A 26,181-nucleotide genomic window follows, 5' to 3' on the forward strand; every position below is an offset into this window, starting at 1 on the left:
TTCCCTGCTGGGTTTCAGACTTGGGTGGAGCCTGTTATCCCTTTCTTTAGCCAATTTCTCCCTTTTGGGACAAGAATGTGTTACTCAATAACTGCACCACCAATTATATCTTGGAAGTAAATAACTTATATTTTATTTCAAAGGCTCATAGGTAGAAGGAACTTACCTTGAGTCTCAAATGAGACAGGATTTCTGAGTGATGCTAGAATGAGTTAAGACTTTGTGGGTCTATTGGGAAGGGATGATTATATTGTGCAATGTGGGAAAAACATGAGATTTGGGGGGCTGGGGGTAGAATGATATTGTTTGGATATTTGTCTCCCTCAAATCTCATGTTTAAATGTGATCCCCAGTGTTGGATTTGGGGCCTGATGGGAAATGTTTGGGTTATGGAGGCGGATCCCTCTTGAATGGCTTAGAGCCATTGGTGATGAGTGAGTTCTCAGTTCATGTGAAATCTGGTGGCTGAAAAGAGTCTGGACCTCCCCTTTCTTTATTTTGATACTGCTGCTGCCATATGATATGCTCCCCCTTTGCCTTCTGTCATGATTGTAAGCTTCCCAGGGCCTTCATCAGAAGCCAGGCAGATATTGACGCCATGCTAGTACAGCCTGCAGAACCATAAGCCAAAACAAACCTTTTTTCTTTATAAATTACCCAGCATCGGGTATTCCTTTATAGTGATGCAAAAGGGGCTAACAATATATATTTAATTTTTAAGTTACATATTGTACTGTTTTATTAAACATTTATGAGTACTGTTCAAAGTGCATAATTTGTTTAACCCTTTTAACAATCATATGAATTTGGTGATAATATTCACATTTTACAGATGAGGAAATCACCCAAGATTACGTAGCTAATAAGTTGTATGCAGAAATCAGCATCTGGCGTCAGTTACAATCTTTACCATTAACACTATGCCTGTACGTCATATTAATCATAATCATTTTCTCTGTCATGTGTTGAGAGCTATTGTGCCAAACATTGTGCTAAGTGTTTTGTAAGCATGATCTGATTTGATAAATCCACAATGTAGGTTCTGTTCTTTTACTTCTTGAGGAAATTTTGAGACACCCCAAAGATTTATTGTATTTGGACTGCAGTTCTCCACTCTTCCATATATTTGATGCCTTTTGCAATATGGCTTTGTAATTTTTCCCATCAAGAGATAAAATCTATTTCCTCAACCATTAAATCTGGGCTGGCCTTGTAACTTGCTTACAGCAAAAGTGATGGTCAGGTCCAAGCCCAGCCCTCAAAAGCCCTTGTGCACTACTTCTGTCATTTGGAACTCTGCCACCGACATGAGAACAAGCCAAGGCGAACATGCTGCTGATGACAGACCATGCAAAACAGAGACAAGGCATCTCAGATGAGGTCGTCCTTAATCAGCCGCCTGCCACCTGATCACAGACATACATGAGACATGAGAGATCCACCAACTGTAGATTTGTGAGGAAGGATAGTTTTAAACCACTACTTTTTTTTTTTTTTTTTAAGGTAGAGTCTCATTTTGTCACTCATGCTGGAGTACAGCAGTGTGATCACAGCTTACTGCAGGCTTGACCTCTCAGGCTCAAGTGATTCTCCTGCCTCAGCCCCTTGAGTAGCTGGGAGTACAGGTGCATGTCACCATGCCCAGCTAATTTTTTTTTTTAATTCTTTGTAGAAACAGGATCTCACTATGTTGCTGAGGCTGGCTTTGAACTCCTGGATTCAAGGAATCTTCCTGCCTCAGCTTCATGAAGTATGAGATTACAGGCATAAACTACCATGAAATTCACATTGGGGGGTAGTTTGTTTTTGTTTTGTTTTAAGGAAGAAAGGAAAGAAAGAAAAAAAGGGAGAGAAAGAGGGAGAGAGATCGGGAGTCTTGCTGCATTGCCCAAGCTGGAATGTAGTCTAAAAATGGGTATTAAAAACCTCTTTTATGCCAATAATTGTACTTGACAATGGAGACAGGAAGGAATAAGGGAGCAAGATAACAAACAGGCAGTCAACCAATATTTCCCTTAAACCTGTGAAATGCTATGCATTTGCTGAGGAGTGATTTACTTCCAATTATGTGGTCACTTATAGAGTAGCTGTGATGTAGTACTGAGAAGAATATATATTCTATGGCTTTGGGGTGGAGAGTTCTGTAAATGTCTATTAGGTTTGCTTGTTCCAGGTCTGAGTTCAAGTCCTGGATATCCTTGTTGATTTTCTGTCTTGTTGATCTGTCTAATATCGACAGTGGGGTGTTAAAGTCTCCCACTATTATTGTGTGGGAGTCTAAGTCTCTGTAAGTCATTAAGAACTTGCCTTATGTATCTGGGTGCTCCTGTATTGGGTGCATATTTATTTAGGATCGTTAGCCTTTCTTGTTGCATTAATCATTTTGCCATTATGTAATGTCCTTCTTTGTGTCTTTTGATCTTTATTGTTTTTTTGTTTTTTTTTTTTTTGAGACGGAGTTTCGCTCTTGTTACCCAGGCTGGAGTGCAATGGCGCGATCTCGGTTCACCACAGCCTCCGCCTCCTGGGTTCAGGCAATTCTCCTGCCTCAGCCTCATGAGTAGCTGGGATTACAGGCACGTGCCACCATGCCCAGCTGATTTTTTGTATTTTTAGTAGAGACGGGGTTTCACCATGTTGACCAGGATGGTCTCGATCTCTTGACCTTGTGATCCACCTGCCTCGGCCTCCCAAAGTGCTGGGATTACAGGCGTGAGCCACTGCGCCCGGCCCGATCTTTATTGCTTTAAAGTCTATTTGATCAGAGATGAGAATTACAACTCCTGCTTTTTTTTTTTTTTTCCCCTCTCCATTTGGTTCATAAATCTTCCTCCATCCCTTTATTTTGAGCCTTTGTGTAACCTTGGATGTGAGATGGGTTTCCTGGATACAGCACATCGATGGGTTTTGGCCTTTTATCCAATTTGCCTGTCTGTGTCTTTTGATTGGGGCATTTAGTCCATTTAAATTTAGGGTTAATATTGTTATGTGTGAATTTGATACTGCCATTTAATGCTAGCTGGCTGTTTTGCCCTTTAGTTAATGCAGATTCTTCATTATGTTGATGCTCTTTACCTTTTGGTATGTTTTTGGAGTGGCTGATACTGGTTGTTCCTTTCTATGTGTAGTGCTTCTTTCAGGAGCTCTTGTAAAGCAGGCCTAGTGGTGATGAAATCTCTGAGTGCTTGTTCACAAAGGATTTTATTTTTTCTTCACTTATGAAACTTAGTTTGGCTGGATATGAAATTCTGGGTTGAAAGTTCTTTTCTTTAAGGATGTTGAATATTGGCCCCCACTCTCTTCTGGCTTGTAGGGTTTCTGCTGAGAGATCTGCTGTGAGTCTGATGGGCTTCCCTTTGTGAGTAACCTGACCTTATTCTCTGGCTGCCCTTAGCATTTTCTCCTTCACTTCAACCCTGGTGAATCTGACAATTATGTGCCTTGGGGTTGCTCTTCTTGAGGAATATCTTTGTGGTGTTCTCTGTATTACCTGGACTTGAATATTGTCCTGCCTCACTAGATTGGGGTAGTTTTCCTGGATAATATCCTGAAGAGTATTTTCCAGCTTGGATTCATTCTCTTCATCACATTCAGGTACACCTATCAAACATAGATTAGGTCTTTTCACATAGTCCCATATTTCTTGCAGAAAATTTGTTCATTCCTTTTTACCCTATTTTCTCTAATCTTGCCTTCTCATTTTGTTTCATTGAGTTGATCTTCAACCTCTGATATCCTTTCTTCTGCTTGGTCAATTTGACTGTTAAAACTTGTGCATACTTCACAAAGTTCTTGTGTTGTGTTTTTCAGCTCCATCAATTCACTTATATTCCTCTCTAAATTGTCTATCCTCGTTAGTATTTCATCAAATCTTTTTTCAAGGTGTTCTTAGTTTCTTTGCATTGGGTTAGAACATGTTCTTTTAGCTCACAGAAGTTTCTTGTTATCCACCTTCTGAAGCCTGATTCTGTCAATTCATCACACTCATTCTCCATCAGCCCTTGGTCCCTTGCTGGTGAGGAGTTGTGATCACTTGTAGGAGGAGAGGCATTCTGGTTTCAGGTGTTTTCAGCCTTTTTGCACTGGTTTCTTCCCATCTTTGTGGATTTATCCACCTGTCGTCTTTGTTGCTGACTTTCAGATTGGGTCTCTGAGTGGACATCCAGTTTGTTGATGATGAAGTTATTTCTGTTTCTTAGTTTTCCTTCTAACAGTCTGGCCCCTCTGCTGTAGGACTGCTGAGGTCCACTCCAGGCCCTGCTTGCCTGGGGATCACCTGCAGTAGCTGTAGAACTGTAAGGGTTGCTACCAGTTTCTTCTTCTGCTATCTTTGTCCCAGAAGGATACCCGCCAAATGTCAGTCTGAGCTCTCCTTTATGAGGTGATTCTTTGGGTGTACAGGGGTCAGGGAGCTGCTCGAGGAGACAGTCTGTCCTTTATAGGAGCTCAAGTGCTGAGCTGTGAACTCCATTGTTCATTCAGAGCTGCTGGGCAGGTATGTTTAAGTTTGCTGCGGCAGAACTCATAAACCCCCTTTTTTTTTTCCCCAGGTGCTCAGTCCCAGGGAGTTAGGGCTTTATTTATGAGTTTCCATAGTGTTGCTGCCTTTTTTTTTTTTCAAGGCTGCCCTGCCCAGCAAGGAGGCAGCCTACCTCCATAGTGGTGGAGTGCTTCGGTAATGGCGGATGCCCATCCCCCACGGAGTTGAACCTTCCCAGGTTCAGCTGTGCTTGCTGTGAAACTCTCAACCCACAGCATTTCCAATTGCTATTTTTTTGTGGGGATGGGACCAGCCAAGCCTGATCACCTGGCTCCCTGTCTCAGAGCCCTTTTTTTTTTTTTCAGTTGAACAGTCGACTCTCTCCCAGGTGGTCCAGTCGCCTGTTGAAAAGTTACCGGGATCTGTGGGATTTCCCGTGCGGTGACCCACAGCACCGGCTGAAATAGCGGCATTGAGATTTGTGGCCCTTTTTTGCCTGGGGATCTCCTGGTCTGGCTCCCTGTTTCAGTCCCCTTTTTAGTCAGCTGAATGGACAACTTTGCCTTCCTGGAGCTCCAATTGCCAGCCAAAAGGGCACACATTCCCGTGTATTTTGTGCTGAGAACCGCTGCACCAGGGCATCGGCAAAACAATTGCACCGGCCAAAAGAGTCACGCTGGCCACCCTTGGGGTTCCTCCACCTGGGTATCTCCTGGTCCGTGGGCAACAAAAATCCACCTGGAAATGCAGCGTCCACTCACCCTCTGCACTTTCACTCGGAGCTGCAATCCTGAGCTGCTCCTAATCGGCCATCTTGGATCTCTCTGGAGTCACGATTTTTGAATGGACCATTTGTTATGCATTAGTATGACTAAATCATGACTAATTTAGTCACGTAGCCAGTAAATGGCAGTCATGAATACACACACACAAGGAAATGGCCCAGCTTGTCTTATTAATACAGCTTGGTATTAGAAAACCAAGAAATACAATCTCACCCCCATTCATGGTTTGCCCCTTCCCCATTAACCATCCAGAGTTCACTAAGAAACTACAACCTGTCTAAATCCTAGCAAATGAGGGTGGTAGTGGAGCAGCACTGACATTTGAGTAGAGGCTGGTCTCAGTCTTTTTGAAGCACAGAATCAGCTGAATGATGATCCCTACTGAAAGGCACTTGATGCTCAGGAATGAATCTACAGCAGCACTTTGTGTGGTGGAACCCATGGCCATTGCAGGGCAGATTTTGCCAGTGTTAGTGAGTTTTGCTGTGGCCAGAAATAGAGTGATGGAGGGTAGATCCTCTGGTGACCCACCACTGCTGGCACGTGCTCCTTTCATGTCTGCTTTTCAAGGAAAGGTAAATTCATTTATTCATTCAACAAATTGAAAAATGCCCATGTCATAGAAACTTCTAGGTGCTAAGAATGTAGCAGTGAATGAAGCTAAGTTTCTTGCCCCCATTGAACTTGTGTTTTAGTGGGGGAGACAATATATGCACAGATATAGAATGCCTAAGTGCCATGAGGAGGAATAAAGCAGGATTAAGGTGAGAGGAACAAGGCATACAAGCAAATAGGGAAATTAGGGGAGACCTCTCTAAGGAGATGACAGTGACACTTGAACAGAGAGACCTGTGAGGAAGGCATGTAGATATGGGGTTAGAGTGATGTGCTTCTTGAGGCTATGCTTCTTCTACCAGAGGAAAAGAAAGCTGCAAGTGAAGTGAAGCAGACTGATAAGGAAGGTAGAGAGCTACTGGGCAACAGTAAGATCTAAACTTTCTTCTACGAGATATTGCCACTATCATAACTAGTACACTGCAAAACTTGTTTGTTGGCTGAATTGGGGTGGGGAAGAGCTGCAATTTATATAATTTAAGGCAAACTGTTCCCAGTCATGGCTAGCCATGAATCATTTATGGAACTATTTGATTCCTGGATCCACCTACTGGGTCAAAATCTAGTATGAAGCCCAGAATTCGTATTTTAAAAAAGAACATTCCATCATTCCAATATATGGTCATATATGCAAAGAAAATGTGAAAGGATATACATCAAACTATTTAAAGTACGTACCTCAGACAAATTAGTTTAGTTCTGAGTAGAAATGTCTTAGCTAATGTTTAAAAGTTTTAACAATGAGCCTTTCTAAAGCTATTTCTGCATGTTTTGTAAAACTGCTACAAAAATGACATCCATTTTGTTGCATCTCTAACAAAAAGGATTTGATAGCAAATTGCACACAGGAGTGCATTCAACATTTTTCAAATGAATTAACAGCAAGTCTCTGAAGAGCTTAGTGTCAAGTAAATTGGTGCTGGGGTGCTTCTATCACAGAAAATGAATTAACTCATGGCATTTTTATTATTGCTCCAACATGGGCAAAATTTTAAATTAAGTACCCTATAGTCCTGACTATTCTTGCCTAGGTTTGAAGCTACTTAAAATCCTTTTTGGACTTAGGCAGACTAATTAACAAATAAATGAATGGAATTTCTAACCTATCATCAGGTACTGAATTATGCAAAATTATACAAACATTTAAAAAAATTATAATAGAAAAAGCAACAGTACACAACTTAAAGAGAAAAAATTTTATTGTGATATAAAATGCACTTATAAAATGTCCACCAGAAGGCATGTAATTCTTCACTGCTATATAAATTTATTGGGAATATGTTATTCACCATCTAGTTATGATAATGCCACCTAAAACATACTGTAAACAATGAGTTATACTCTATAACAAATGCATCACTGATTTTCAGCAATCATTGGTTTAATAATAATTAGTTTAAGACTATAATCACATCTATATTCTGGAATGTCCATTTACTTTAATGTAGTGTAGAATTTAGAGTATAATTGCACATAGATGGTACAGAAAAAACATTCACTTCTAAATTATTTTATACCTTCATGACAGGTAGTCTTCCTGACTGAAAATAACAGCTTTAGCTATGGTCTGCAACACAGCTCCAGGATTCTTAATGCAATAATTTGGGTGTCTGTGTGTCAGTCTACATGTGCACCCATGGAACAACTTACATCTTTAGTAAACAAGTGCAACATTATTGTCAGTTCCTTTGCATGTTTAAATATTATAGTCTGATTATTTGTAAACAAACAAAACCCCACACAAATACTCTAAATTCTATTTTAAAAATCTGTCAACCCATAATTATTCTAATATGCTTTACTTACTTGAACACAAATTTCTGAAAGGTGCATATATTACCTTAGATAATAAGGTTTAGAAATGAGTGCTTCACACTATGAAATGTGCATTTCTGATATTTGATTTACGCAGCATAAAGTTTAGATCAAGAAATTACAAATCCTGGATCCCCACAGTTCATTTAGAAAATGCCTCAAAGTTATGGCTCTTGCAGCAGGTTTAACAGATTAACCGTGAAGTGTTCTTGATCCCTCTATTTCAAGTATCAGAGAAATACGAGGCTCAAAATCTATCTAGGTTTTAACTGAAAATGCAAAGCATTAGAAAACAGTTAAACATGTTTTGAAATACAGTATTAATTGAAAGGAGATTATTAAGGTGTTTATCTGTGTTAGCCTGTTAAGTACTGGGACTTTAATTTTAAATCTGAGTATTTGCTCAGAAGTAATAAAGAACACAATTTGCCTATAAAAACTCAACATTTTTTTCCTTTTGAATGATATTAATTTAAATTTCAATCTGAACATAAAGGTTTGGCCATACAGAGCATTAGAAAGATAATTTACTAAGGCTGTTTAGTCCTTCAATGTCATCAGAAATCCTGTAGTATAGAAAATATCTGGTACCCTTAAAGTTTCAGAGTGAGCTGATCTGCAATGTTAATGCTATTAAAAAAATGTCAAATATAAAAGGCTGCTGCAATATAAAGCACTATTTCTAAAAGTTGCAGACATGATCCTACAGTCTGACAAGAGTTAGCACAGCTACTCAGAGTAAGCAACTTCTGGCCTTTTCCGAGGCACACTAAAGTAATATGAGTATTTTAAGGTCTTTCTGTCTCACAAGAAAGTACTAAGTTTATCCTTCAAGACATCAGACTGTCTAGAACTGGCCCAGCTGTATAAAATTTTAAGAAGTATGTGAAAGTGTGGAATCAACACTATGAAAACAGTGTGACAAAATTAAACATTATGTTGAACCCCTTTTCTAGCTTTAACTCAAAAATAGAAATCATGAGTCTTCTATAACATTAATTTTAAAAACACACAGAAGTGAAAAGTGCTATTTTCCAAAAAGTACAATTTTTTCCCTACTATATATCAACATGGAATGATTTCAGTTCTCCTGTACTAAAAGCTGGACTTTTAAAAAACTAGTATTGCAATGTTTAATGTGATGACCTTAATCAGTAGTAGCTTCAGTTTCTGCTGGGCCCCTAATCAGTCTACGAATTCCTCTTTTTCCTGCAGGACCTTTTGGTTTTGCAAAACTTTGCTTGTGTGCATGCTGCTTGGGATGTACTTCTTCATAAAGGAAGTCTGCAGTTAACTCATCCCCATTGTCTATCTCGATCTGTAAAAGATAAAATTAGAAGCACAACATTCAAAACCTAATACAAGCAACAAGCTGGTTTTCATGTATATGAATGCTCACAAACAAATACATAATACTCATTCCAGTAAGGCAGAATCAAGGGTCATATGTAAACAGTTTCACTTTCTTCTTTTGGGAGAAGGGGCTAAATGAGTTACTTGAATATATAATCAGCTACATTCACTTCCTTCTTTCTTACTGCTCCAATTTAAATATAGCGTTTAAAAATAGAAGCCACCATTATATTCTCAAGTTGCTTTGATACACGATTTATTCAAGAAACACTTACTCATGGCCCTTTTATCACTTGGGTCACTTGAAATCCTTCCAGAAGAGAGAGAAACAAACCATGGGCCGAAGGCCAAATCCTGCCCAAGGTAAGATTGTTTTACATTTTTTAAGGGTTGTTAACAACAGTAAGAATATGTGACAGAGATTATATGTGGCCTGGCAAAGCCTTTACTTACTATTTGGTTCTTGGCAGAGAAAGTCACCTGATCCCTGCTATAGAAGGTGCTATTCATGCTAGAGTGATTGATTCTTAGGAACTTAAAAAGCATGAAGGGTTCAGAATCTAAAAACACTGGTAGTTTTTAAGGACCTGTATTTTTATGAGTTTAAGGGCTCAAGAATCATCTTTTCCCATGCCTTATCTGTATTAAGAAAATTGTTAGCTTACTTCCCAAAATTCAAATGTTTATGTTTATTCCTCCCTTCCCCCAAACTGGAAAGATTCCCAACTATCCCATAATTCGCAGTCATAAGGGAGACTATAATTCCTTATTAATATGGAGTCCAGAAATAATCGCAAACCTGTAGCTCCGGCAGCACTGTCCAATAGGACTTTTTGCACTGATGGAAATGTCCTATAAATTCTGCACTATCCAATTCAGTAGCCATAGCCACATTTAGCTAATGAGCATTTAACATCAGGTTAGTGGAGTTAAGAAACATAACTTTAAATCTTATTTAAACTTAAATAGCCACATGTGGCTTACTAGAGAGTACAGATATATAGAGAGATAGGGATCATGACAGGTAATCCCCAGGCACTTAGAGGAGATCCTAAGGATTTAGGATAACAAGCAAAATAAGTATTTTCATTTATAAATCACAATGCATCATAAACTACATAGAAATGAAAAATCTAGCAAAAACTGAAGATTTCAAAATAGGTGGGCTACCTTTCTAATTACATCCATTTGTAGTTGTCTTTCTACAATTTCCAGCAGGGGGCTCTTGCAGCTCGAATACAGCATCCGTTCTCTTATACTGCATGTGTATCCGGGCATTGAATAAATAAAAACTGTAAGTTCAAATAATAACAAATATAATTAGCAGCATATCAGTTAAAGCAAGTACATAAAAACTTCATAAAACTATAGCTAAGCCCTCTGGGCAAGAAATATATACAAATACAGGGCTGACATACCAATAAAAAAACTCAAAGTAACATGTTAAAAACATTGTATCATATACCTATGGACTCTAAATAGTCTCCTTCATGGGAATGTTTATATAGAAAGAAATGGTAACGAGCTGAATCCTTGGGAATCCTCTTTGGCAAATCTTTTAGTTCTGTATTTGTTGTGTTGGCCAAAATTATAATTTCATTTTTTATGTCTATTTCCTACGAATAAGAAACAATAAAATACATTCATTAAAACCAGATATAAGGAAATTAAGTTAAAACATATTTAAAAAAAAAGACTAAGAAATAAAAGAGGAACTTAGTTCTGGACTGTCTGAATTTTTTACAATGAATATTTACAAAATGAATTTTAAAAATCAGAAAGCACATTTAAAACTTAAAATCTATGAAAAATAAACCCTATATAAGCCATAAACTACCAAAAAGAGCAGCCATTTAATACTCATTATGCATCTCTTACCAACTGCACATAGTTGAGCTGTCTGTTATTCAACTTTTCCAAAGCCTGAAAGGCTTCTCGAGAAATAGGAAATGCTACTCCTTGTAGTGTTTGATGCTTTGTGTCCACACCCACGTCAGTCTGTACCTAAGTATGACAGATTTAATTTACTGGTAAAGTTTAGCAGTTAGCAGTATCATATGACAAAAATACGAAAACCCAATCTCTATAAAATAATATTCAAACCTAGCCCAACCTATAATTAAAATTATTTTTCACATTTGTTCATGGTCCTGCTAGGATTTTGTCAACATGCAGACTGCATGACACATCTTTATGACAATGTTGGAGGTGAACATTTGAATGAGTGTACAGTGTTAGTGAGGTTTGGGGGGTTTTGTTTGTTTTTATGTTTGGTTTGGCACAATTTCAATGAGCTACACAAGCTCTTTAGAGTGTCATCAAATTACACCATTAATTATAAAATTTTACTTGACAGAATTTATAAACAACAGTCTACATACAATATGTATAGAACTTTGTTCTGTTGGACAGAAAATGCAACACAAACACCATGCACTGAATTGAAAGGAATACAAACGGTGTACAAAGACATAACACAGCTCAACAAGTTATACTACTGCAGAAGTTCCAGACTTAAGAGATTTCTTTACTAAGAACATAGTGTGCATGTATTGAAAGAAGAGAAAGATATTTCAAGAAAGCATTCAATGCACGTTTAAGATTTTTGCACTTGATAAATGATAGCTAGTATAGGGTCTCATTTGCCGTGTTGCAACAGAAAGTCCAATAGAAATTTTACTTTTAGAAAAAAATGAATGGAGATTCTACAGCATAAATGATACTAGTTAATGAAAACATCATAGAACATATGCGAATGCATACCCCAATATGATCCTCTGGGTTCTGATTGCAAGAAATAAAACAAACTATCAAACTTGTAAAAAAAAAAAAATCACATAAAAAGCCCTACTCAAATAATATGAATTAAAATATGACAGATCTTTGCTACCAGTTTAATATTAAATAATAACCATTCACCAGACTGATTCCTATTAGTCTTTGACTCAGGCTAATGAATAGTGGTTTTGGCCACTTATTCTTTTCTTTAAAGTCCTAATAGAAATACAGTAGTTATTCCAGTATATTAGAATAGCTGCAGAAAACACATTAAAGATAATGGTAAACTACAAAATAATATGGCTGAAATTTATTTACTCTAATACGCTCAAGTACTCAAATAATAATCTTCCATATATCTCTCTATTCAAGTAGTGTTCATAGAAGTTAATTTGTAGAAATTAACTTAGAAATCTCTAGAAAGCCAACAAAACAATACCCTGCTTCACGCAACCTTATTAGATATATTCTTTGCACTAAATGGGTAACACACGCTTTTTCTCTATATAATATTCAAAGTACAAAGTTATCAACGGCTGTACTTCAACAGGAAGATTTATTATTCCGACAGGAGATTACAGGAAAAGCTATTTATAAAATGTATATAAAGTTTAATATTCATGTTTAACTTTTCTTTTCTGAAAACACATTAAGCACATAGCCTTATCTCTAAACTAAACAGAATAAACCTAGCTACCTAACTTTAATCTCTAGTTACCTCCACATCTATTAATTAAAAATATGTTATTTTCAAACACTTAAAATCTTGCAAAGGCTTTGAAGCTGTAACTTACCTCATTGATTTTAATCTGTCGTAATTCTTCCTCAGCTGCAGTCAGTGGGGCAGGGGAAGATTGTGACAGCAAATATTTTTTATATCCATGCAATGATACATCTTCCTAAAAGTACAGAATGGACTATAATCAATAATTCTCTAGAAGTAAAACTAGAGTGAAGTTACTTGAGGAAAAAAAAAATCATTAACAGAAAAGACTTTAAATGAAAGTAAATAGCATTATGAATTTCAGTATCTTTTTACTTTTCTTTAATCCTTAATTTTAAGTTTCAAAACTTTTTAAACTTTAAGTTTCAAAACTTTAAACAGTAGGGGAGTACCTACTGTTCACTTCCTGAAGTTTTATAATTACTAAATCTTTTGTATGAGTTTGCTACTAGTAAAGTGAAATACTTAGCCTGGTCATCCTTTAAGTCTATAAGACAACTGTAACTAACTTCTTGGGAAAACTGCCCTGTGATTATCTAATAATCAACTGCCCTATGATTATCTAAAAAAAAAAAAAAAAAACTGCCCTATAATTAATAATCAATTGCCCTATGATTATCTAATAATCAACATAATATAATAATCAGCAACTAATAATCAACATATTCAGATTCTGAATACTATGTTATAATGATTTACATAATTTCTTTATAATTATTCATATATTAAAATTTTCATATCAAAGGAAAAAAATACTACAAAGAGATCTACCTAGCATCAAAATTTTGTGGTTTAGAAGACTGAGACTCATGAAACCAAGAAACCGGCCTACTTCACAATTGATGAAGAAGCAATATACTCCCATATAGTCTTGTGCCCTATCCACTAGATTATATGACTTTCTGAATCAGAAAAGCTCTAAACAAACAAAAAAAGTTCAAAAATATATTTCAATTTGTATATATATGTATAAATACATATATTTACCATATAAATACTTTAAAAGAATCAGTATGTTTTAATATCAATTATTGTCAATGTCAAATAGATGCAAATCAATAAACTCAGTTACATATTCATTACAGCTAGCTTTTATATCATATGAAATATTTCTTATTTCCATGTTTTCAGAATATCCATCTGAATTCATATCAATTACCTATTACCTAGGAGTTCTCGTTTTTAATCATTTTAATTGCAACATACAGAGTCCACATAAAACTATAATACCTTTACTGTTCCAAATACTTCATCTTTAATGTGGCCACCTCCAAATTCCTTTTTCAGAGTTGCTCTTGTTGCTGCATACAACATTTTTTGACGAACCTATTTGGTTGTGAAAGTCTACTTAGAAGTTTATAGGCAAAAACATACGATTACAAAAGAAAGCACATTCTGAATATATTAAAATTCTGAAACATATTAAAAACAAAACTAAGCATAAGTCCACTGACTATAATATGCTAAAGTACCTGTGTACAAATAACCATCATAACATGGGCATCTAAACTATCAATGGCTATTAAGACAGCCTTTAATTTACAATGTCACTTTTTTTTTTTGAGACACAGTTTCGCTCTTTTTGCCCAGACTGGAGTACAATAGCATGATCTCGACTCACTGCAACCTCTGCCTGAGGCAGAAGAGTCATACAAACGATTCTGCTGCCTCAGAGTAGCTGGGATTACAGGTATGCACCACCATGCCTGGCTAATTTTTTGTATTTTTAGTAGAGACAGGTTTCACCATGTTGGTCAGGCTGGTCTCGAACTCCTAACCTCTGGTGATCCACCCACCTCAGCCTCCCAAAGTGCTGGGATTACAGGTGTGAGCCACTGAGCCCAGCCACATTTTTTTTTTAAGTTAAAAAAATATATATTTTTTTAATTCTTCATTTTTCAAACTCATGAGTTCAAGAATAAAAAATTAAAATGTGAGGAAAACTGAAATGAAGTAATTTTGATAGTGATATTCTTCTCAAAGCTGTATCAGGTATTAACGAATTAAGTTGCTAAGAAAATTCATGGCTTACCGATGGCATATACCATCCTAGGAGGGACATAAGGATGGAAAAAAAATGTAATATATACTATTATTAAAGCATCTACTGGAAACTATGGAAAGCTACTAAAGATAACTACCAATTAACAAATAATTTCATAATCCCGCAGGGTCAAATCCAGTATTTCTCTCAGACAGAACATGTGGAGTTAAAGAGGAATAGGATGATCTTTTGAGAACAATATGTAGATAACTTTAAAAACCATCATTTTTTAATAAGAAAAATTCAAATTAATTTTTTAAATATTGGGCTGTGTTCATATATTAATTTTGTCCATTTTTCCATTTAGTCAATCTACCACCAACTTTCCTAAAATGCTTGCTTTTGTATGTAGGCCCATCACTTGAATGGTAGTGACTAATAAATATGTGATAATACTAAAAAAAATTTAATATTATATTCAACTAGTTCTCAGATTTATTATAATTATTACTCTCAGGGCCAATCCGTTTGCATGGAGTCATTTTTAAAACTGCCACAAATTAGGCTGGACACAGTGGCTGATGCCTGTAATCCCAGCACTTTGGGAGGCCGAGGTGGGTGGATCACTTAAGGCCATGAGTTCAAGACCAGCCTGGGCAACAGAGTGAAACCCTGTTTCTACTAAAAATATAAAAATTAGCTGGGTGTGGTGGCACATGCCAGTAATCCCAGCTACTCAGGATGCTGAGGCAGGAGAATAACTTGCGCCTGGGAGGCAGAGGTTACAGTGAGCCAGGAGTGAGACTTGCCTTAATAATAATTTTTAAAAATTGCCACTGCCACAAATTTTTAAATTTTAAATGAGTAATAATTATTTTGATTTCAAGGGCAAAACTCCTGAATCTGAGTACATGATTCCTGATTCCATATTATCAATCCAAGGATTTTCCTTATGATCATTCCCTTCTATGGGAAATGACTGCTGCTTTTTAACCTTTATTTGGCCTAGAAATTTCAAAAACATCTTTCTAGCATTTAATGTCAAACAAACTACAAAAAAGTTACTTACATGAGAATGATCTGGAGACCATGCAATGAATATCCATTCATAGCCCTGGGCATTCTGAGAATCTAACCTGAATAATATATAGCACGGTTGTTTGTCTTCCAACAGGGGTAAAACAAAGGAATCATAATCCTTATCCCAGGAATCTGAAGGCTGACTATATGATCCAATCACAAGTTGCTCTATGAAAAATTATTTTTAGAAAGATAGGTAAATGGTTTGAAAAACCAAGTGGTAGTGTGATGAAGACTAGAAAAATAAAATGATAGTCATTTCACAGTTATTATTATTCGCATCAAAAAGTTGAAAAGAAAAAATGTGGCAACATAGAAAATAATTATGATATAAAGCATTATAAAAACAGATAACATTTTAGGAACACGGCTAAAATTTTTAAATATACACAGCCTAAGAAACATATAAAATTGATCATAATAGTTGAATTAAATGATCAAATAATGGGTGGTTACATTTCTATTTTCCAAAATGTCTGTGCTTAAGTTATCCACAAAATATATTTAAACTACCATTCGAAAGTATAATCTCTGAAATTAACACTAAATTGTACAGTAAGAAATATTAAAACAGGTTTAACTCCTATTTGGCCATAATGCTCCAGAATTAAACATTTGCCTAGATGGTATAGCCACTTTGAAATGCTATTCAACAGAATCAAGTAAAATTGTGAATCTACTTTGCATACAGAATCTCTTATATTTAAGTACAAAGGTGTTCACTGCAGTACTATACAGTAACAGTGAAGACTGGAAATAGCCTCAATGTTCATCAAGAAGAGGCTGGAAAAACAGTATGTGGCATAGTCATGTAACATTCTGTTCAGATTTAAAATGAATTATTGAGCTATCAAAACTAATTGCAAATGTAACAAAAGGAAAGATATAGAATAAGATGGTATCATGCAGTTTATGTGAACTCAAAGAGCAGTATACCCTATTTAGGGATACATATAAAAAGAGATTGCACAAATATCAAAACTCCTAATTGTAGTTGCCACAGGGGAAGGAGATCAGAAGTAAAATTGTTTAAAGGGGATGCTCTTATACCAGAAGAACACTGAATTTTCTAAAATGCTTGAAGTAAATGATAAAATGTTATCAGTTATTAATAAAGGGGAGATATAGGTATTTATGATATGATTTTAGTCTTTCAATTTTCCTTATTTAAAAATTTTCACAAAACAAGTAAAACTAGAAAATAATAATTTAGGAAATAGTGGCATTTTCCTTCTGTAGAGATGCTAGATTAACTTTTCCATTTTAATTCCTTAACTAGTCACTTAGGAAGTGATGACATTTAAAGTTTTGGCTCAGTATTTTTAAAATATGCTGCTTTACAATATACTATATTCCTATTGAATGTTATTTGTAAACAAATGCATATTTTATAAACTATTCTGGTTTTAATATATAAGCAAAAACCAGAAAATCAATTAGATTTAATTCCAGTTTGTGAAAGAACAAATTACTTTTCCAAAGCAAAATATTTCCGGATACTTAAGAAGTTAGGCCACTGGGATATTTTAACATATTCTTTGGGATTGAGTAGCTGTAACAGAAATTGTTCAAATTCAGATCTGCCTGACTTAAAAAATTCTACCACTCAACCAGATTCCCTGCTTAAAGAATTATTTTTAAAGAATCAATTTGTAGTTTGTTATAGTCTCAGAACTTTCCCAAAACAAGAAAGGATAATGATCATTTCTGTAGCAAAGGTTGCAATCAAATGGAGAAAATGGGAGTTTGAAATCCTTTGTTTCTATTTCAAAACAAACTTTATTCAATAATTCACAAGTAACTATTGTTTTTGATAATCACCTGTTTACTGATTTCCATTCCAGAGATGGAAGCACTGACATTAGAAATGGACTGTGGTGCAGAAACTGAGACACAAAAAGTAAAAGAGGAAGAAGTCACATCAAAAAACATCTTTCTATTTCCCTGATAGTCACAGAATTGAGAATGAAATCAGCGGCCCATAGGGACCTGCACAAGATATGAGGAATCCAAGTTACCGTAAGGTAAGATTTGAACTTGTTTCACATTAATTAATAGTCAAATCACTCACAACACACAGTAAGTTTAAAAATACAACAGCCACTAATCCAGGAACAAAAAATATTTTAAAATATTTAACTAACCATTTTCAATAGATATTTTCAGAAGTCTGTACTTTCCATTTCTGGCTCTGGCAAAGATCTCTTTAACATCTTCACTTGCTGTGAAAAAAGATAAAGAAAGTAAACTTTTTATACTTACATATGAATACTTTTCTTTGCTATCTATATGGGAAAAAATTATTTAGAATACAAAAAAATTCTAGAGCATGTAGCATCCTTATTATCAGTATTATAAAACTAATGGCATAAAATAACGAAGACTGTATACAATTAAGAAATATAAACATTTTAAAAGTATGCTAATAATTTGAATCTATTTTAGCTACATAATTTTGTAGCAGAAATAACACTGGGATGAATGTACTGAAGTTACTCAAACCCAATAATGAGCAAGTTACAATTCTGAAAAACTTTTATGGCTCTTTGGAAAAATACTGAAAACCTGCTTTCATTCTCTAATTCAGTTTCAAGCTTATGATAGCCACCTTCTTCATCAATTCACTTTATTTTCCCGTTAAAAACAACAGTATATATCAACTATCCTAATTTGACTAAGGAAAAGCCAATGAAATGCATTCAATCTTACTTACTTCAGGTTGTATTTTTCTAACTTGGATTTCTCAAAAGCTAGATTAAACTCATTGAATAAATATATATTTAATAACTAACCCTTGTGTTCCAGTGAAGCTTCAGTTTCGTTCTAATTTCATTCCTGTGTTGTCTATAACAGCAAGAAACCACTATTTAAGTAGGTAGTGCTTGCTAGAAGGCTCAAGCATGAAAGTCAGTAACTACATATTTATATATCGAAATTAATATGGATAAATAAAACAATGCTTTCAGATTTGAGGCTACTTTGCTTTTGTGAGTGCATGCGTGCAGGGGGATGTGTGGGGTCGTATCAAAAATCTTTAAGAATAAAACATGCAATTAAGTGTTCATCTGGGAGAACCTGAAATTGACAGAAGCAGCTTGACTTTATAATAGAACTTGTTGAGTGATCGCTAGTACCCCGGGGATATATTATTTGACTCTTGATGAGGTGAGCACTTCTAGACTGCCCAATTTCAAACCAGGAAATAATGGAGGTCAGATATAACTGCACGTTCAACTGTCTGCATGCGATGATTACGTGCAACCATACAGATCGGGATTTCAGTTTCTCTTGGGAAGTACCTAAAGATCAAAACACACGCCACACCCGGGATTTCTCAGAACATAATTCACTTTCCTATTTGGGGAGAAAATGCGGGAGAGTTTTGGGAGGCACTCCTACTGATGTGAGAAAAATTCTGGCATGTTTCTTTTTGTAATCAAAGTCCCGTAACATTCTCTTCTGGACCATGAAAAGGAAAACTCGCCTGGCTATCGCCAGCGTAGGGGAACCGCAGTCGCCTTCATTGTCCCAGCTCTTCCCTACCTGACCAAAAGGGGGAAAGTTGAACTAATGTCGGGGACGGTGGAGGGCACGCCCCTTTCAACCAGGCCACCTCGAAATCCAATTTCCTTTGCTCCTCCGAATTTCGGATCCATCTGCAACGTGGCAGCGGCAGGGCCCGGGCTGGAAGAGGACGCAGGCCGGGAGCGCCAGGGAAGCAGGAGCACGGAGAAGCAGAGGCCCGGCTCGCCCCGCGAGGCAGACTCCCGGAGCTCCGGGTCCGACTCCAGCGCTGTCCGCCCTGCAGCCCTCCCGGCTCTCCCGAGCCTCTGGGGAGCCCCTTCCCTGCGGGTCGCGCCGGGCGCCGTTACCTTGGATGCCGGTCTGGTGGGACATGGCGGCGGCAGCTGGCTCCCGGCTCCGGCGCTGAGTGCAGCGAACAGCCCCGGCCGGCAGCTCCAGGAAGTGGCTGCTCCTCCGCCCGCCCCGGCGCGTCATCCGACCGCGACCCGCGGCCGCCCCGCCCCGAGAGGCTGACTGCGTGAGGGAGCGCCTCAGCCGATCTGCTCCTGTCCAACCCCCGGCCTGGCGACCCTAGTTCTCTGCCTAGGGTTTTGGCTCCGCTCTTGCTGCGGCCTCTCCGGCTTCTCCTGGGGGAAAATGCCACAGAACCGAAAGATCTCAGTGCTCCGACGTCTGCCCTCTGGCGACCCCGCCGACGCGCCATTTGCTACCTCAAGCAAAGGGATGCTCAAAAACGGAAATGATCATTCTATCAAACAGGCATTTTTCAGCTTAAAAAAGATGTGCACACTATCTTTCTTGGTTTACTCTTTCTATAATCGATACCATTTAGTGTAAGAAAAGCCTTCTCCTTGCTCCATTGTTTTAAAAGAATGAATATACTATAAACTGTCTCTCATCAAATTTTTCCACGACTTTAAATTGAGTTAATCTCAGACTGTTAACTTTTCTTTTCAGCTGGACACATTTAGAGACCCAGCCTATCTATCTCTTCAGTCCAAAAGGAGACAGCCACTAAGAGAGAGATTAGCTGATTTGAGTATTCCTCTGTGGTCGATTATATCATTTTAAATACTGCTTTGCTTTAGCTTGGCAGTTTATTATTTAATCCAATAATTATTCAAAATTCACTTGGACAGATTTGTAAGGTAAGAGCAGATATTACTTAAAAATCTTTTCCAATCCTGCTTTTAAAAACGTTTCCCTCTGAAAGGTAATGTTAGCTTTTGAGGGTTTTTTTTTTTTTTTTTGGTACTGCTAGTTTTTGAGGGGTTTTGTTTTTTTGGTACTGCTTCTCTTCTGCTACTACGTGGGAAGCTAGTTCTTATTTTGGGGGCCTTGAAGTGACACACAAAATTGTAATCTGCCAATGAACAAATAATTTATTCAGGTCAATAATATAAGGGCAAGTTAATCAGTGTTCAAATACTATACAATGTCTTTTTAATGAATGATTAACAGGCCTGCAATTGTTTTTCGTTACAAGGATCACAGGAAACAAGGTTATGTTCTATTCCCTGTTATCTGAGTTCTGTTTTTCAGACATATCCTCATATTCAGGAATAAACGAAATTTAATCTGAGTTTTATGACTTGTATGGATTTAAGAAATGTAGGGAGGAGTTTCATTCTAACCAAATTCTTTCTGACACAATGGTTCACCCTGATTTGCCAGTTTTGACTACATTGCTGAGCCGAGAGAAAATTGCATTGTTCACTTGCAGTGTTTTGACTGATTCACATCCTGGTGCCTCAGGGAAGTTGCTTAAGAAGATTGGCCTTCCTAAGAAGTACTGATGACAAAAATATAATTCTTCCATATTCATGCTTGGGAAAGACCACTGTATGCTCACTCTTGAAGAAGAGGGATGTCCATTTAGGTTGGGAACACCCCAATAGCCACCAGAAAGTGCTAATTTACTGCCAGTACAGTAGTTTACCTTAAAAGCTGCAAGGGTCTTGGTGCTTTGCTCTGCTATAGCCACAAATATTTTCCCACTTTTCTTCATCTATTGTGTCTCCATTTAGTGAACAGTTGCCAGATCTGTCATGAGAATAATACTTTAGATTTGTATGGTAGTTTACAGTTTTCAAAGAATATATAATAGACTATTTAAGTACCAACGTAATGCTGTGTGACGGGCTGAACAAAATACCAGGTTTTGTTTTTTAACTCAAAAGGTTTAGAAATTGAACCATAGCATGGGGAAATCAGTAGGTTTCAAGGCTGAGACAAATGTCTGTAAGAAGCAAACCATTTTTAGACGATGTATGCAGATAAGAGGGTTTATTATGAGGCTATTGGAGAATCTTATGGATCTTGACAATGTGGTTATCACCTCTGCTTTTCTCTTCTTTTTTCCCAAATAGGCTCTTTCTACTTGTGCAGTCAAAATGGCTGAATACGGCTACCCTACACTTTCCAAATTGACAGGGTTGTAGCTGCATGCAGAGATTAAATAGCTCTTCTAAATCCAAGTTTAAAGTTCCTAAGAGAAAGCGTGTGAATGCTGCTGCATGGCTTATGTCAAATCATCCTTGGCCAAGCTGGCGGGTTTACCCAATACACACTGCCCATGAGTGAAAGGCAATTATCACAGGAGGGGAGATGAATCTTGGGTGTGGGAAACAGGCATAGAATTCCTACTTTTTATAATTTGTTAGAGCTAATAATTAGAACCAATGATGGTGGTCACAAAACACAAATGCTTATAGTGGCAGTTAAATAACATAATTGATTGCAGCTAATAAATGGAGACTGTGACAATGAGAGGGAACACAGGATCTATCTAAAAGGAGCTTCTACTAGACCAGGTGGGGTGGCTTGCCCCTCTAGTCCCAGCTGTCAGGAGGCTGAGATGGGATCACTTGAGCTCAGGAGGTAGAGGCTGCAATGAGCCGTGATCGCCCCACTGCACTCCAGCCTGGGCAATAGACCCTGTCTCAAAAAAAAAAAAAAAAAAATAGCCTCTACTGCTCAACTCTAGCTGGCTGATGCTCTGTGGGAATTTAAGTGCAAGATGCCAACCTTATAATTTGCAAGTGATGTTGGAACTGGGATTTTATGTAAAATCTCTATTTCAATTATGTAGGAAAACAAAACAAGAGGACTGTAACTGCAAGTCAGATTTGACCTTTGAAATGCAGTTTAGATCTTCTGACCTAGATCTTCTGTGTGGTCAAATGCCAAAGAATGACATTTTAAAATCACACCCTCCATAAAATATTTTTACAATAGAAGAGACTATGATGTGTGTCACATTAATGTAAGCAGAATACATGTTTGTGTATAGTGCATGTACACATGAAACTATAAAAAAAATTCATCCATCCATCTTGTTTCTTCTCTGAATTGAAACCTTTTTGTTAGATTCATTTCTTCTTTACTTGATGAGGTAATTATAAAGAGCTGCACTTTTTGCATTAGATTTTCCTAGAGAAGAAACCCTACTGTAAATTTTTTAAAAACACATAGAAGTTGTATGACCATGAAGAACATTATTTAGCCAGTTTCCATTTTCTCTCTTGTTATATACCCAAGTCTCATGTTTGTCATGAAAATCAAGTGAGATATGACTTTATGAAGCTCTAACATATATGATATGCTCAATGTATGTTGGGCTTCATATTTTGTTAGAATTAAGGCTAACACAATTCTTTATAATACAGTTTGTTTCGAAATAATAAGTCCCTTAAAACAGTGCAAGTGGAGTTAGATTGAATTTCCAACCTCAAAAGCAACAATCCAAAGTTGATTTCTTATATAGGTTCATAAAACCACAATATCACTGGGCCCTGTGAACTGCTGTGTTTTATGTAACACATCCTTAGATTTATAAAGCATTAAATAAGAAAAATAACCCTTTGGATTATAAAAAATGAGGATCAATAATTAAGTAACATACACTGACTGATATTAACTTTTATTATATGCATGTAATTATAACCCTCGACAATTCACAATAAGCACCTTACAAGATTGCTAAAACTTTTCACAAAGTGGAATATATAAGAGAAAATTCTTTCATTCCTATTGGACTCGGTGCTTGAGAAAACAGAACAAAGAGTCTGGTTTAAGGAATAGTTCAAGCAAATGATATTTCTTTATTATTTTCCCAAGTAGAATCTATACTGAAGTAATGTTAATAAATGATACATACTTTCCAATGAAAGAAACAGGGAACACTTTAGTTCAAAAGAGCTGTTAATAATGATAAGGATGCATATTGGAATCAAAGTGCAGGAAAGCACAAAGCAACCAGCTTTTTGATGTATTATTTATAGTGAGATTTCCATGCTGGACTGGAAAAGTGCCTTAGCAACAGCATCTTGAATCTCTTTCTCATTATCTCTAACATCTCATGTGGGGTAGGATGGTTTAAATGCCTAATAGGAATATTTGCAAATTACTTTGAACATATTGCTCTCTTTCTTTTTCTCTGTTTCTCTGTCTTTGCTAGTGATGCGAATTAACACCTAAAAACCTCCCCTAACGTTTAAATAGCATGTACAGGAGATATTCTCTCATACTGATCCGCAAAGAGGGACCGCCTTCTATGTCCTTTATGTATTTCTGCAATCACAACACAGGCAACTCTAGACTTTCCATATTAAATAAATTTAGGGCCAGAATCTGCAATCTGGTGGGAAGATGGTGCAAGGGGGACTGTAAACTGGGCTTGCATGCCAGGGTTTGTTTGTTTTATTCTGTTCTGCTGGATTTTTAAAAATAAATTCAAGAAAGGCATTCATAGCAAATTGGCAGGCAGGGCGAGAGGGCAGGGATGCTCAGTGAGATTACAGGATAATTAAAGCCCCTTCACTTCCAGCCTAAACTACTCTTTGCAGCTGCCTGAGAATCATAACCTCATGGTTGGGATCCAAAACAGATTAACCCTTTCACCAGTGCTGCTCCACAGCAACCGCTTTATCATAAAGCTTCAATGTATCTGTTATGTGTTTTCAGAATAGGCTAGGTTAGTATGGTGACCTTTATTTAGGGATGTGCCAATGAAGGAGTTAACTCTTACATTTTATATTAATAATGGGAACAGTAATATAATGAATTCCAGAAAAATAATTATTCAAAAGTTATTCATTAAGATAATTATATTGGCACATAGGTGTTGGTAATGCTTTAATGATAGTTTTTGGTAGATAGACAGTTGCTACACAATAATTTTTATTCCTTAGCAACACAACAAGACTTTATTTGATGTGGCAAGGTGCTCAGCTAAAAGTTCACATTTCTACTTCCTTTGCAGCTAGATGTGGCCATGTGAGTAAATTTCAACCAATGATATGAAAAATTGGGTGAGTCTTCTTGAAAGGTTTCTTAAGTGGGGCTAGATAGTGGATGATGATCCTTTTCTATTTCCCTACCACAACTCCTGTTTTCTGTTGGAATGAAGGTGTGATGGCTGGAGTTTCAGCTGCTATCTTGGACCTAAGGCTATCTAAATGATGAAAGCCACAAATTAGGATCATGGAAAAGAAAGACAAAGAATTTTCTGTGTCCTTGTTGACTGTCACTCTCTCCTACCAGACCTGGCATGCCTCCCTCTAGAATTGTCTTACATTCAAGAAGAATAACTTTCATTCTATTTAAGCCACAATTAATTACAGTCTCTGTTATTAGCAGCCACATATATTTTGTAAGTGAGGCATTTTGTTTTACCAAGACTGTTATGTAAAAATATCCTTCATCATACAGTTTATAGAGTGAAATCTTTCATAGCAGGTTGATACAACATGGATGCTGTGTTATCAAATTCATTTGATTCCTAAATTTTAGGTTGCAATTAGTGAGAATTTGAGCAGCAAAGGACACATATGGTTTTAAAGTTGAAATTACAGCAAGTTAATCTACAATCTCTGCACGTAACAAGATAGTGGCAAAAGTTTCCTATAACTTTGCTAAATAGAGAACCAAATCAGCTGAGACCTGAAAATATTCCTTTGCATAAAAGCAGCTAAATATGCCTTGGTTATCAGATTTAGAAATACTGTATATATTTCAGCATATACTTCTGTATTCTTAAAACTTTAATGAGATTCACTACTATAGTAAATGAAAAGATTGTAAGAGATACATATATTTTCTGATTTTTGACATTTTTCTTAAATAGTGACTCATCCCAAGGTTATATAAAAATCCAAAAAGTATTGGCCATCTGAAAAAAAATGTTTCGGATTCTATTTGTTGAGTAGCATTGCTAAACAGCTGAATAGTACTGTGAACAGACATCAATAGTGTCTGAATTTATGATGTAATCTTACAATTCTGATTTGTGCTTCATTCTTTGTTACCTACAGGCTTAGATTTGACACTATTCTTTCTTAAATGAGTTCTGAGAGACAGCTCCTAAAAGAGAAAATCCTTGGGAACAATTTCTCTCTGGCCTTTCATTTCAGTTGTGTTTGACCTCTTGTCAATGGAGAATTAAGCATATTAGAAGAGATTGACCCACCCTTTTCTTTGTGTTCTCTTTACTCACTGCAATGCAGCACATTTTACTACAATTAATGTGCACCTTGGATTTACTACAGTGAAAGGAAAGTGAAGGATATATTTATATACTAGTGAGAGAAATGTCAAATTCTTATTTTTGTGCTATTCAATTATCAGATTGGCAAAAGTTTCAAAGGTTAACCTTACTCTTCCACGTTCTTCTTGTTTCTGCTCCCTGGTTCACACAAGCCCTTACCCTTGGCAATTTTGATCAATCTTATTAAACCAGTTGACTTTGATTTTATACTAAGCTGGGCTCTTGTTAAGAAGAAGCCGAGGTCGGGTGCAGTGGCTCATGTCTGTAGTCACAGCACTATGGGAGGCCGAGGAGGAAGGCAGGAGTTCCAGACCAGCCTGGGCAACAAAGTGAGACTTCCCACTCCTCATGTCTACAGAAAGTACACACACACTCTCTCTCTCTCTCTCTCTCTCTCTCTCTCTCTCTCTCTCTCTAGCTGGGTGTAGTGGCATGTGCCTGTGGTCCCGGCTACTTGAAAGGCTGAGAGGCTGAGGTGGGAGCATTGCTTGAGCC

General features: G+C 36.8%; 1 protein-coding gene across 2 annotated transcripts; it reads right to left on the minus strand.

The window, feature by feature from the left end:
- Positions 1 to 7,061: 7,061 nt before the first annotated feature.
- On the minus strand, positions 7,062 to 19,636 carry TWF1 (twinfilin actin binding protein 1). Of its 2 annotated transcripts, XM_032248367.1 has the most exons (10): positions 19,487 to 19,621; positions 17,759 to 17,836; positions 15,604 to 15,782; positions 13,781 to 13,876; positions 12,621 to 12,725; positions 11,812 to 11,832; positions 10,927 to 11,052; positions 10,514 to 10,664; positions 10,219 to 10,340; positions 7,062 to 9,013 (listed from the first exon to the last, which is right to left on the minus strand). In XM_032248367.1, the coding sequence occupies exons 1-10, from the start codon at positions 19,611 to 19,613 to the stop codon at positions 8,843 to 8,845; spliced, it is 1,176 nt and encodes a 391-aa protein (XP_032104258.1). In that variant the 5' UTR covers positions 19,614 to 19,621; the 3' UTR covers positions 7,062 to 8,842. The 2 variants fall into 2 exon arrangements, with proteins under 2 accessions (XP_032104258.1, XP_032104260.1); XM_032248369.1 differs by lacking the exon at positions 11,812 to 11,832 and having other exon boundaries at positions 8,828 to 9,013; positions 19,487 to 19,636.
- Between the last annotated feature and the right edge of the window lie 6,545 nt (positions 19,637 to 26,181).

This window comes from Sapajus apella, unplaced genomic scaffold, assembly GCF_009761245.1.
Source record: "Sapajus apella isolate SASKATOON/1434 unplaced genomic scaffold, GSC_monkey_1.0 scaffold66, whole genome shotgun sequence".
NCBI lineage: Eukaryota > Metazoa > Chordata > Mammalia > Primates > Cebidae > Sapajus > Sapajus apella.

Coding starts and splice junctions, on each gene's coding strand:
- TWF1 (XM_032248367.1), bottom strand. CDS start 19,613: ATGACGCGCCGGGGCGGGCGGAGGAGCAGCCACTTCCTGGAGCTGCCG. Junction 12,726..13,780: donor AAGTATTTGGAACAGTAAAG/GTATTATAGTTT, acceptor CTGTACTTTTAG/GAAGATGTATCATTGCATGG. Junction 10,665..10,926: donor AGCTCAACTATGTGCAGTTG/GTAAGAGATGCA, acceptor TCTTATTCGTAG/GAAATAGACATAAAAAATGA.